At 36.6% G+C, this 14,082-nt stretch overlaps 1 protein-coding gene across 3 annotated transcripts in view; it reads right to left on the bottom strand.

Moving 5' to 3' along the window:
- The window catches only part of Frmd3 (FERM domain containing 3), a 191,370-nt gene that overhangs the window by 109,565 nt on the left and 67,723 nt on the right, over nucleotides 1-14,082 (bottom strand). For all 3 annotated transcript variants that reach the window (XM_031377683.1, XM_031377682.1, XM_031377681.1), the window contains exon 3: nucleotides 9,940-9,982. In XM_031377683.1, the coding sequence (XP_031233543.1) occupies nucleotides 9,940-9,982 (43 nt within the window). The remainder of the gene's footprint in view (nucleotides 1-9,939; nucleotides 9,983-14,082) is intronic.

Below are 14,082 nucleotides of genomic sequence, written 5' to 3'. Positions count from 1 at the left end.
ATGAAGTCACTCACTCAAGACAAATAGCTTTGACCATAGCAGGAAGTCTGTATCCAAAAATCGAGCCTGCAATTCACTTCTTGGTGCAGCAGAGCTATCAACTCTCAGCTTAGCTACAATGGAGGTAAAATCCTTTGGTGATGGTCATTGAAATACAGCCTTATTACGGTGAAACCCAATGTCTAAAAATTGTTCTTATTTTGGGCTTGTACCACATTAAGAACCAAGATTTTAAACTCTACTAAATACAAAACAAACAAAAAGACTTTATATACTCATGTTCATTTAAGAAAATACTAGTAGTGATGTATTATTTTTAAGTATACAGTTAATATGTTTGGAGTTATTTAAAACTTATATGGAGAAAAATGTATTTTTACTATTGCTGTAAATGAGCATCTACATAAGACCATTAAATCAATTGTTTTATATCAAACAAGTTTTATAATACATATTTTTATTTTTATAATATTTTATAAATTTTAAGGACTATGACAAAAAAGATATTATAGGTATTGAAGGGGGGTCTATGGGAGGAGTGGTAGTATAAAAGGGGAACAAGAATGTGATTCAATTCTATTTAATTAAAATATGTTTTTAAATGTTAACAAATTCAGATAAAATGAAAAAAAATGGAAATGGTCTTTGCAAGTAATTGATGGACTGAGAAAGGATCATATTGGGTAAGGCAAATCACACTTACAAAGACAAGTGTAACATGCTGTCTTTCCTTTGAGGGTCTTAGTTCCAAGTCTTCAGATTTAAGTATATATCCTGGAATAATTCCAGAAACCAGGACATTAAAAAATGGACCATCGTTTGTGTGTGTGCATGTGTGTGCATGCACGCACACTAGAGAGGGGACTAGTAAGAGAATACTGCTTTATCTCAGTTTTGCTTTTCTTTAGTGATTCTATTTTTATTTTCATAAGTTATATAGCAAGGGTGCAAGTAAGCTGATATGTGAAATGGAAAATAAATCAAAATAGTACTTTTGTCTTTCAGAGTTTATAGCACTTCCATTCTTGACATTCTGGCTTTCACTGTCTCCACTGAAAAATCAGGTGTTATTCCAATGGGCTTTTGTTCATACACTACTTCATGTTTTTCAGCTTTTAATATTTTTTTCAGTATATTCATAATTTTGATTGTTTTGTGTTGTAGGATTTGCTGGTCTGATCTATTTGGTCTTCTGTTTCATCTTGCCCATTGATAGGCATCTCTTTTATTAGATTGGGAAACTTTTATTCAATGATTGTGTTACAAATATTATCTGTACCTTTGACCTGGGTTTCTTCTACTTTCTCTATTCCTGCTATTCATAGGTTTTGTCTTTTTGGAAGCAGCAAGAAGTCACTGGACTATCACGAGAAGTTCTTTAGCAAGTTACTCTCAGTTAAGTAACAGCAAGTGAAGATTTACACAGGGCAAGGACAACCAATGCTAGAGTTTAGTCAGCAAAATCTAGTGAGGTGTAGCAAGACAAACCAAGGCCAGAACCTTCACTGTCTGTGGGTCATATTTATATTCTTTTTAATATTTATGTGTCCGTTCACATGTCCGCTTCAGCAAAACAGCCTCTCACCTGTGTCTGCTTCTGCAAAACTGGGGCATGTAATATAACTGAGTTTCCAAAAAAAAAAAAAAAAAAAAAAAAAAAAAAAACAACCCAAAAATTTCCATGTCAATAGCCTGAGAATGAATGGAAGATAATGAAATGGATGAAAAATGAAGAGAGATGCCTCTTTCATTTCAAAGACCCTTAGCAGTTATCTCTCACTAACAAGAAACCCATGAGTAATATCTTTGAATGCCTGCTATGATGCGGAATCAAGAGTTAGAAATCTGATTTTGAGAATCTTAAGAAAAACATGCTACTATACTTCAACACTAGTCTCAATAACAACTGGGAGAAGAAGTCCGGCCAACAGCTGTAATAAACCACAACATCATCCTTCAGCTGGATTTATGTCAGAAGAATCAAAGAGAAATGATCTGAAGGCCTTCATATTCATTTACTGTACTAGGGGGAATATACAAAAGGAGTAGAATTTGTGAGATCTTGAATGAGCCCTGTTGTCATCCAAACGCTTTATAAACAGAAAGCAATTGGCAATAGGACTCAGATGAGCTGTGTTCTTCCACTCCACATAGTTACATCCTACTTTTATCCTCCCCCATTTACTCCCAACTTATCAGTGAAATGGACTCCAGCTTTGTTGTGGCAAGTGAGTAGAATGTAACATTCTCCCAAAGGGAAATGTTTGGGCTCTTAGTAATAATTAGACACCTTGCTGCATTTCAATTCTGGGGCTTCAGCAATGGAAGGAGAAATCAGCAAGCTTCTCTGGGGACTCATAACACTTTAAAAGTAATGCTCAGAATGTGCAATCAGGGAAACACAAATCAAAGCAACTTTGAAATTAAATCTTACCTCCGGAAGAATGGCTACGCACAAGATCCCAAAGCAAGTTCTGAACACAGGGCGTGGAAAAGGGAAATCTGAGACAATGTATAATTATAAACTTGTGCACTCACTCTAGAATCTCATCAGCATGTAGAAACCTCAAAAACAAGGAAGCAAATAAGCAAACAAATAAAACTACCACAGAACCCAGATACACCATTCCTTGACTTATTTCTAAGGAATTTGACATCCTATACTTCAGATACTTTCTTAGCCTTTTTTATTGCTGCTCTATTTACAATAGTGAAAAAATGAAAACAACCTAAATATCTTTCAACTGATGAATGGGTAATGAAAATGTGGTACACAAACACCACAGAATACTGTAATAAACTGTAAAAACGTGAAATCATGAACTTTGCAGATAAATGGACAGACCTAGAAAAGATCATACTGAGTGCGCTAACTTAGACTAAGAAAACCAAACATCTCATGTTCACTATCACTGGAGGCTCCTAGCTCTAAATTTTTAGATAAAAGCATATGTTGTGGAGTAATTGTTAAAACCAGGAATGTAAAAACAGACTATTGTGGGGGTGAATAGTTGAAATACAATAAAAAGGAGAAGAGAAGGGTATAAGTGGTGTGATTAGGGAAATAGAAAAACCAGGAATGGTTTCACCTAGGGATGGTGGAGGAATATAAACACAGAAAGAAGAAGGAAGAGGGAGGGTAAAATACCAGTAAGAATGCTTGAAAGTATTACAAGGAATCATAATATTGGATATCTATCTAAAAGTTGAAACAATAAGGGGTGTGTGTATGTGTGGGTGTGTATGTGTCCAAAATTTTTTCCATCAGGACTAGCTTTCATAATGTGAAAAGCATTATAGAACCTTCCATAGGTGGAAAGCAACCAACAGTGCAACCCAACTATGGTGCCTATGAACCATAACAATGACCAGGAAGAGAGAAATCACGCCTAGTAATGAAAACCTAGCTAACAACTTAGTGCTATTGAAGTGATAAATCTTCAAAAGTTTACAACTGCTAATTTACTAAACAAGCATAATCCCTAAATACACTCAGTATTTGTTCTTATACCCACAGATAAGTGTAGACCTCATCCATCACTAATGAAACATCTCTTTGAAACAAATGGAATTGATTACAGAAAACCACAATTGATCAAAAAGCCAATTTGTGGAGCCCACTCTTAATGGATATATCTCCAAAACAACAGCTGTACCCAGGGTACACTGTGTGGAAAGATCGTAAGTGCCAGAGGATTGGGAGGTTTGCGGTGAGATTGTGTTCCTAATAATACCATAAACTGTACTCATAATGTCCTCCAACATGACTACCTAAACATCAACTGAACATAACAACAACAATAGATATGACAACTTGGATAGGAGAAAGTTCTTGAGGACTCAACTGTACCAAAAGAACTATAGCCAAGAAAAGAATACTGACAGTGAGAGAAATAACGTCTGGGGAATAGTCCACCAACTACTAAATAGTCAGTCCTGAAAACATACATATAAGTAACATTAATTTGCCCAGTTAAGTTATATTTAGGAATATATATGTATACACACACACATACACACACTCATATATACATATAACAATAAGTTTTTTAAAGGAGTCCATGAATCTGAATGAGAGCAAGGAGGAACATATGGAATGGTTTAGATGGAGTTTGGGTGAGGAAAAGATATAAATAATTATAATCTCTAAGTTAAAAAGAAACCTTTTATGAGAGAAAAAGTTTATACCTCTAAATGTCTGCATTAAAAAACAGAAAAAGTTTAACTGAGTTTATCATATAGCTGTAGTACAGAGTAATAGTGTTTAAAAACCTCAGGGTATTGGTACAAAAACAAACTGGACAGGGATATAATCAGAGACCCAGAAATAAGCTCACATACCTGTGTACACTTGATTTTTAACAAATAAGCCAAACCCATACATTTGAAAAAAGAAAGCATCTTCAACAAATGGTGCTGGTCTACCTAGTGGTTTGCATGTAGAAGAATACAAATAGATCCATATTTATCATTCTGCAAAAGTATCAAGTCCATTTTGATGAAGGACTTCAATATAAAACCATATACACTGAATCTAATAGAAGAGAAAGTGGGAAATAGCATTGAACACATTGGCACAGGAAAAAATTTCCTGAACAGAATGTAAATGGCTCAGGCTTTAAGATCACCAGTTGATAAATAGGATCTCATGAAACAGAAAAGCTTCTATAAGGCAAAGGACACTGTTAATAGGACAAAATAGCAGACTACAGATTGGGGAGAGATCTTCATTAACCCTACATCCAACAGAGGGCTATAGACAGAATATATAATAATTTTAAGAAATTATACTTCAAAAACCCAAATAACCCAATTAAAAATGGGTTATTTTTTAATATTTTACAGAGCTAAATGGAGAATTTTCAGAGGAAATCTCAACTGTTCAAGAAGTTCTTAAAGAATGCTCAACTACCTTATTCATCAGGGAAATGTAAATCAAAAAAACCCTACAATTCCATCTTATGCCAATCAGAATGGCTAAGATTGAACACTCAAGGAACAGCAAGTGCTGGTTAAGATGAGGAGAAAGCAAAACACTCCTCCATTGCTTGTGAGATTGAAAACTTGTACAACCACTATTTAACTTAATCTGGTGGTTTTTCATAAAATTGGAAGTAGTTATATCTGAAGATCCAGCTATACTCTTCTGAGCATATTCCCAAATGTTTTTCACCATACAAGGACATGTTCTCCACTATGTTCATAGCAGCTTTATATGTAATAGCCAGAAACTGGAAGCAACCCAGATGACTCTCAAACAAAGAATGAATTCAGAAAATATGGTCTATTTACACAATGGAATACTATTCAGCTCTTAAAAACAAGAACATGATGAATTTTGCAGGTGAATGGATGGAACTAGAATATCATGCTGAGTGAAGTAATTAAGACCTAAAGGAACAGACATGATATATATTCACTGATAAATGGATATTAGCCAAAATTACAGAATACTGATGTTACGCCCCAAAGAAGTTAAACAAGAGGAAAGGCCCAAGTGAGGATGCTTGAGTCCCACTTTAAAAGAGGAACAAAATTGTCACAGGAAGCAGAAGGAGGGAGGGATCTGAGTGGGAGAAGGGAAAGGAAGGAAAGGGATGGCAGGATCAGGTATGGGGTGAGTCAGGAGAGAGGCCCAGAGGGCCAAAGGAATGAATGGAGAAATGCAGCTGCCCCTTGTGGGGAATACAGGAATCTCTAGGAAGTCTCAGAGACATGGGATAGGGGAGGCTCCCAGAAGTCAGTGCAGGTGACCTTAGTCACAATACCCAACACTGGGGATATGGAACTTTAATAGATCACCTCCAGTAGCTATACAGGATCCCCAGTGGGGGGAATGGGGACACCAACCCACTTTCAAAACTTTTGACCCATAATTGGTCCTGTCTAAAAGAAATACAGTAACAAAAATGAAACAGTGATGGAACGAACGGCCAATCAGTGACCTGCCCAACTTGAGACCCATCCCATGGGCAAGCACCAATCCCTGACACTATTTCTGATGCTATGTTACAGTTGCAGACAGAACCTAGGATAGCTGTTCCCTGAGAGGTCCTACCCAACAGCTGTCTGAGACAGATGCAGATACCCATAGCCAAACACTGAATGGAGGTTGAGGACCCCTATGGAAGAGTTAGGGGAAGGATGAAGGCCCTGAATGGAATGGAAACCCTACAGGAAGGCCAAGTGTCAGCTCATCTGGACCTCTGGGAGCTCGCTCATAGAGATTGAGCAAAGAGCATATACTTGCAGTCCGAGGCCTCCGACACAAATGTTACAGAGGGCTACTTTGTCTGGCCTCAGTGGGTGAGGATGTACTTAATTGTAGAGACTTGATGCACCAGGCTAGAGGGATTCTGGGGGGCACTCTCTCAGAGGTGAAGGGGAGGGAGTGGAAAAGGAACTCTGGGAGGGGGAACTGGGAGGGGGCAGCATTTGGGATATAAATAAATAAATAAATAAATAAATAAAGACTATATTCTACAAAGTTGGTAATTCTAAGAGAAATGGATACTTTTCTTGATAGGTACCACTTACCAATATTAAATCATTATCAGATAGACAATATAAATAGACCTATAACACATAGAAACAGACTTTAAAAGTATTCAAACCAACAAAAGCCCAGGGCTGGAAGGTTGTGGAGAAGAATTCCACCAGGCTTTCAAAGAAGAGCTAATGTCAATACTCAAATTATGCCACAAAATAGAAACTGAAAGGATATACCCAACTCATTTTATGAGGCCACATAAACCACATGAAGACTCAACAAAGAGAATTACAGACCAAATTTCCTTCAAGAACATTGATGCAATGATACTCAATAAAATACTCACAAACCAAATCCAAGAACATATTAAAAAGGTCATCTAGCATGATCAAGTAGACTTTGTCCCAGAGATTCAGGGATGGCTCAACATATGAAAATCAGTCAATGCAACCAACCATATAAAGAAAATGAAAGGAAAAACTACATGATCATCTCATGAGATACTAAAAATTCTTTGACAAAATCCAACATCCCTATATGATAAAAATCTAGAAGTGATTATGGATGAAAGATACATACCTAAACTTAATAAAGCTATTTACAGTGAGCTTATAGTCATCATTAAATTAATTGGGAAAAACTCAAAGCAATTTCATAAAAACAGAAACAAGAAACAATTGTCCACTCTCTCTATATTTATTCAACATAGTAATTGGTGGTTTAGTTAGGGCAATAAGACAACTGAAAGATCAGGGGGTTATAAACAAGAAAAAGAAGTCATAATATTATTTGCAGATGATATGATAGTCTACATAAATGACCCTGAACATTTTACTAGGAAACTCATATAGCTGATGAATAAACACTTTGAGCAAAGTGTCTGGATACAAGATTAACTAAAACCACAACAACAAAAACCCAGTAGCCTTCCTATATATAAATGACAAATGGATTACGGGAAATCAGCAAAACAACACCTTTCACAATAGCCTCAAATAATACAAAATATCTCAGGATAACTCTAACCAAGCAAATGAAATACTTGAATAATAAAACCTCCAAGTCATTGAAAAAAAGAAATTGAAGAAAATATCAGAAGATGGAAAGATCTTTTATGCTCATGTTTTGGTAGGAATAATAGTAAATATGACCATCCTCCTAAAAGCAATCTGCAGATTCAATGGAATTGCAATCAAAATTCCAACACAATATTTTACAGAACTTGAAAGGACAATTCTCAAGTTCATATGGAAAAATAAAAAATTCTGGATAGCTAAAACAATCCTGTACTGTAAAAGAAGTTCTGGAGGTATTACCATCTCTGATTTCAAGTTGTACTAGAGAACTATAATAATAAAATAATCACATGGTATGGGCATAATAAAAGACACATGATCATAAGCTCAGGCTGTCTCCACTCCACACCTGCCACTGTGCTTAAGTGGCCATCTTATAATTTAGCATTCCCTAATGCCCTTCTTATCCTTCATCTGAGATTGTGGACTGCCGCATGGTTCCAAGAATCCATTTCTCTCCTTCATCTTTTCAATAATGGTATCTTTTCCATGGCAACCAGGTTCCTACTTTTACCATGTCCTCTTTTGGTCTCTCTCATAGTGCCATGCCTCAGCTTCTCTACATGATTCTTTTAATCATGAGATCTTCATTGCAACTATAGCTGTACCTTTACCAACGGTCTCTCCTGTTACTCTGTCACAACTGCTCTTCATGTTTTCCTTCAGTCTGACAACTCTCATGTCTTCAAAATCAGTAACACAAAGGAAACTCTCACACCTTACCAAGATCATCTGCCAGCATGAGATGCATCATCTGGAACATAAAAGTCTGTGTGTTGACCCTGAGGACAAACTCTAGATTTCATCTCAACGTTTTTGATTTTTTCTTAATCATAGCTAATTTCTCAGTCCCATCTTATCAGCCTCTAATGTCCCAGTAAAGAAAATATTTCACATCAGTGGTCCTAGCCTTTTATTAAACACAAGTGATTCTTCAGCCCTTGCTAACCTGGAAACCACAGGCTCTTCATTCATAATATCACATGCATAGTATTAGTAGAATCTTTAAGAGACTCTCAAATTTGCTCCTGAAAGTTAACAAACCAGGTGTTCCTTCATATGCATTACTCTCAGCATTGTCTTCTAAATTCCACAGCAATCTATTAAGTTCTCAGTAACAAATATATAAACAATTCCACAATTCTACAAAAAACAACATGGCTAAGTCTTCAAAGCATTATCATGTGATCTTTGTCCTAATTTTTTGCTTTAGTTGGATTTCTATTCCTAAGACAAAACATCATGATCAAAAGCAACTTGGGGAGGAAAGGGTTTCTTTCAGTTTACAGCTTATAGTCTATCTTGAAGGGAAGTAAGGACAGGAACTCAAGGTCGAAACTAAAGTAGAGGCCATGGAGGCACTCTACTTACTGGCTTGATTTCTATTACTTGCCTGGTTTGATTTCTTATACACCTTAGGACCACTTGCTTGGGATGGTACTATACACCCAGTCAGCAGGGTCTTCCCTCAATCATTCCTCCAAAAAAAAAAAAATTAAAATCTTCCACAGATTTTGTTATAGCCCAGGATGATAGAGGCATTTTCCTCATTTGCAATTTCCCATTTCTGGATGATCCTAGCTTGTGTTAATTTGAAAACAACAAAAACAACAACAAACAACATCAATAGTGACAAAAAAACAGCCAGCACAGGGTTGTGTAGATTTTAATATCAGGTTATGGTTTTCTGAGATACCTGTTAGAAATTGTGTGTGTGTGTGTGTGTGTGTGTGTGTGTGTGTGCGTGTGTGTATGTTGGATATATTCTAGAAGAGGTGACTTTGACAAAGAATCATGTCCCTTAAGAATAAAATTCAACACCTTCCTTACAGTGCCTATAGTGAGCGACAAAAGATTCTAGAAAAAAGTTATGTTCACATCAGATTTTTAAAGTAATTACCAGAAAATTTTTTTTTGCTTTTTTTTTTTGTTTGAGTTGTGGGGAAAGAAATAAATTAGTACTATCCAGTGAAGTTGTTAGTGTAATTTCAGTTTCCAAACACACCCACTTCTCACATCCCCACTTAAGACTACACACAGCTCCACAAACTATACTACCAATCACAACAACCCAGAGGCAAGTATTTATGGCTAACATACATTTAACCACACAGTTTCAAAGCTCCTGTTCCAACAAGAAACATGAGAGCAAGCAAGGCAGATAAAGAGAGGTACTCCAGACAGTTGAATTTATGAGTGTATGGGAGCCAAGGTCAGAGAAAAAGGGAAGAAGATTCATAGTTCTCAAAGAAAGAAGCTGCCATTCACCCATATATTTCTCACTACCCTTATCTCCAGAGATGTGCAGTTTTTTAGGAAACACAAGTTATTTTTGAATATTTTGTAGAAGTAAAACCATAGTTTGACACTTACATTTCATTTGCTTGAAGATGGACTTGTTAGGCTCAAGCCAGTGCTAGGGAGAAAAACAAAACAAAACAGAGGTTGGTAGTGTGAATGGAAACTCCTGAAATAAAAGCTGTATCTGCAGACTGATTAATTAGAACTGCAGTTCTGTGGGGAGACTGGATTGCTATAAGTCCAGAGGCTAATTACTTTACATTGAGCTAGTTCTAGTCCTCCAGAACAGCAATTTCTTGCCCACCATTGTGTCTGAGCTAATATCTGGTGTGTAATAGGAACCTGTTAGACTCTATTAACTTGCCTCACAACTATATTTCTCTAATCCAAAAAGTAAGAATGCCATCCGAAAACATCTTGGGCCTATAGAAAAGCTTCCCTCACCTCGCTGTACCTGACTCTCTGGTTACCCACTGACATATTTTTGAAAGGTTAATGATCTGAAAACCTAAGGATGACAGAGAAACTGGACAGGGAAGCTCGACTGATAACTTCTGTAGATGTTACTGTTGAAATTAACAGTCCAGTCCCCCAACCCCACCTTGATATCTACAACTTTGAAACTGTACACTGGGATAAACTTAATTTGACCCAGAGATGTTAGTCTCCACCCTCCAAACCCTGGCCAAGGACATTCTACTTGGTTGGACACAACTAGAACTCATAGCGACTAAAATTCTCAGACAAATAATAAATAGCCCACAGTCAACATCTGCAAGTTCCATGCCCTCAACTCTCTCATATAAGATTGTTCCAAAGATGCCTTGAGGGCTTAATCTCCATTTCATCCTAGTGGTTGTTGTTCTTCATTGTTCTAGTTAAAGGACATTCTGCTTCGGTTGAGGTCAGACTTGTGCTCTCATTTCTCTCCCAGTTGTCACAGTCCATTCCAATTTAACACTTTGGGGAAAAAATCATGGGTTTTAATGGCTCCTCCCCAGCTGACTGCTTTCTTTCTCTTAACTCTCTCTCTCTCTTGCCCCCATCTCCTCAGCACTCCAAAATCACTAAGGGCTAAGATGCCAATGGAACAACTCCTTTGACCTCCCCTATGTGAACAGTCCAAATTCCAATGCTGTAGTAATTTCCCAGTTTGGGAGACTTTATTGATTAAAGGGTTAAACTTGGTTTTTGGCTCCTTTTCTTTCTTTACACTATTGATCTAATCTATTGTCCCTCTCACCTCCAGAGTGGAGGCTTTCTATCATTTGACCACACTGAATCCATCCCACTTCCAAACAACAATGTAAGGTTCAGGTTCAGTATAAGGTTGCTCTGGATAGACACCATATATGGGCCTATGTGTTCCTCTGGCTTTGTCTGTCAGGTAACTAGAATTTTGAACCTTAGAGGTTCTTCCAGATTCCCATATTTAGCTTTGTCTACCAAGTTGTAAAAACTGTGAATACTTAGTCCAGCCCTTAGTCATTCATTTGCAGTCACTTTCTGGTTGTAGGTGACAACCAGAAAAAATCCTCACAGTTATCTTGCCCATAATGAGGTCCAAGATCTCCATTCTCAGGCACTTTGGGTTGTCTGGAAACAAACCTCAACATGTTACTGTACTGAGGTCTCAACCCAATACAACTTGGATAATACTTTCTAGTTTTAGAGTCTCACTGACTCAACTTCATGTGACAGAATGACAAAAGGTAGAAGTTTTCTACTTTCAAGTCTATTTTCTGTCTTCACTCTGATCCTTTGCATTAATTCCACCATTTCTACAGTTTTACCAGTGTAAACTTCTAAACTAAATTCCTCAAATGTTTTCTCAGATGCTAATCTAGCTTATGGGCCTCTCCCTATCAATGTAGAGCAGTCACTACTGTCAAATTGTCTTGTGCTGTTTAATCTAAGAAGCTGGCCCTTGACAATGGGACTGGGCCTCCCACTTCAGACTCCAAGCATGTTTTTCTTGGAATGGTCTCTAAATCTCTGTCCTGGGTCAGGCTGCTCCTTTGATTCTGTGACCCAGAAAAGAAAACGAGCCAGCCCAAGAAACAAAGATTCATAAATCCTAACAGGGACACGATACTGTCAGTGAAGGGCCACTACAATAGGCTCTGCTGGGTGTTAATGCTTGCCATTTTTACCTGGGTCTCCAGACTCATTATACACTGAAGTAAGAGGTCCCCAGTTCTCTTTTTTTCCTCACGTTTACTTTTGCTTCTGCCCAATCTAACAATGTATTTGCCAAAGATATCTGTGTTAATCTTCACTTTCACATGAGGATTGTAGAAAACACAATTGGAACACACAAAATAACGTTCATATATTGGTTTAATAATACATGTCTTAAATATGGCTCTCTCTATATAATACAATATATATTGACCACATGTAATTATGATTTGTTCTTTCACATCATGGACTTAGAACAAAATTGACTTATAAATAAGTGTTCAGGTAACCTAAAGTTTTATCTTGGCTCTACTTCATTTGTTTTCACAGTAAAACTAAAATTAATAAAAGTAATAATAATAATGGAAAATGATAATAATAATAACTTAGTACCAAATTAACTTATGAATATGGTCCTAAATCTGAACCATTACCAATTGAGGTCCAATTTAAATAATTACCATGAGGATACAAATTTAAAAAAATGATTTATTTTTCTCTCCTACATTAATTCTGACCACAGTTTCTTCTCCCTTCACTCCTCCCAGGTCCCTCCACCACTGCATCCCCTTTTCCCAGATCCATTCTTCCTCTGTTTCCATTCAGAAAAGAACAGTCTTCCAAGGGATATAAAAAAACCCAAACTATAGCAAGTTACAATAAGACGAGGTACCATCTTTCATATCAAGGCTGAATGAGTCAAATCCATAGGAGAAAAGGGGTCCTAAAAGCAGGCAAGAGAGTCAGAGGCACCTCCCACTCTCATTGTTAGGAGTCCTGGGAAAAGGCATACATAATTACAGTATTCTGGTCAAAATATTATCTCCTTGATGCTCATTTGAATTCTGGTTCTGACAAATATCTTTCTCAAAGATCTAGTCCAGAGCTTCTGTCCTATTTTCTGAGGTACATAAGTATCATCTTCATACCTTCATTTATGCTGACATAAGATGATGTTAAATGTTAATACTCTTCCACAAAAAAAGGGAGCTTAATAGTCTATCTTAGTCAGTTTTATATGGACAAAAGGCTAAAATAAGAAGAGGTGACAGCTATCTACCTGACTACAAAATGTCCTTTTCCATACAAAGTAAAGAGTTTTCAGTCTAATTATTTCAAGAACACCCACACTGCTACCAGTAACTCCTTACCAACTTCTTGTAAGCAAGTTCAAGAAACTCACTGGTTTCCCAGGATAAACTTGGATAAAATTAAACTTTGATTTGTTATTGGGACCTTACCATCCCCTAAGGAGAATGTTATCACAGAAGATTGTATCTCATTTGTTAATGCTATTATGTCTTACAATATTAAGAAAACAATTCATATATATATATTCAATTCAGCATATATATATATGTCATCAAAGTTTCTAAGATCTAAGATCAACAATTACAAAAACTAGACTAGAACATATGTCGAGTCAATCAAAGTTCATTTAGACATATTCAGTTATTAAAATATTAAACAGTAGTTATAAGTACCAGATTGCTGTAATTGACTTTCTGGGTGTTTAGTATCCATACTTGAGGGCTATTTTAATGTGGCCAGAAAAATTACAATGGAGAATATTTTCATCTGTAGGTTCAATGAGGTCCCAGGGGACTCTAGGCCATTTCTAGAAATGTTCACTCTCTTACTCAGGGAGGCCATGAAGAACCCATTCGGTTAAATTTAACCAGTATCCACTCTACAAAATGGAGGCATAACACACGAGAAAGACTTCCTCAGTGCTTCTAGAGGAAGCCATAGCCAGGCTCAGCAAAGGCTTTGGTGTATTCTCACATAGATGAACAACTGATGAAGAAAGGTTCAAGGACTCAGATCTTCCTCACAATCCCAAGTGATTCCTTAGGACCTGATCCTCAATTGCTCTTAACAGTACAGAAACAAAAAATAATTTTGCCTGTCTACATGGTGTAATACAACTTGCAGGAAAGTATAACCAAGATTAAATTTTTAAGTAGGTTTCATATATATGTATATGTATATATATATATACACACACACATATATATGTGTATATATATATAT

This window comes from Mastomys coucha, unplaced genomic scaffold (assembly GCF_008632895.1).
Source record: "Mastomys coucha isolate ucsf_1 unplaced genomic scaffold, UCSF_Mcou_1 pScaffold18, whole genome shotgun sequence".
Classification (NCBI taxonomy): Eukaryota; Metazoa; Chordata; class Mammalia; order Rodentia; family Muridae; genus Mastomys; species Mastomys coucha.
This window is presented reverse-complemented; position numbering and strand designations above follow the sequence as displayed.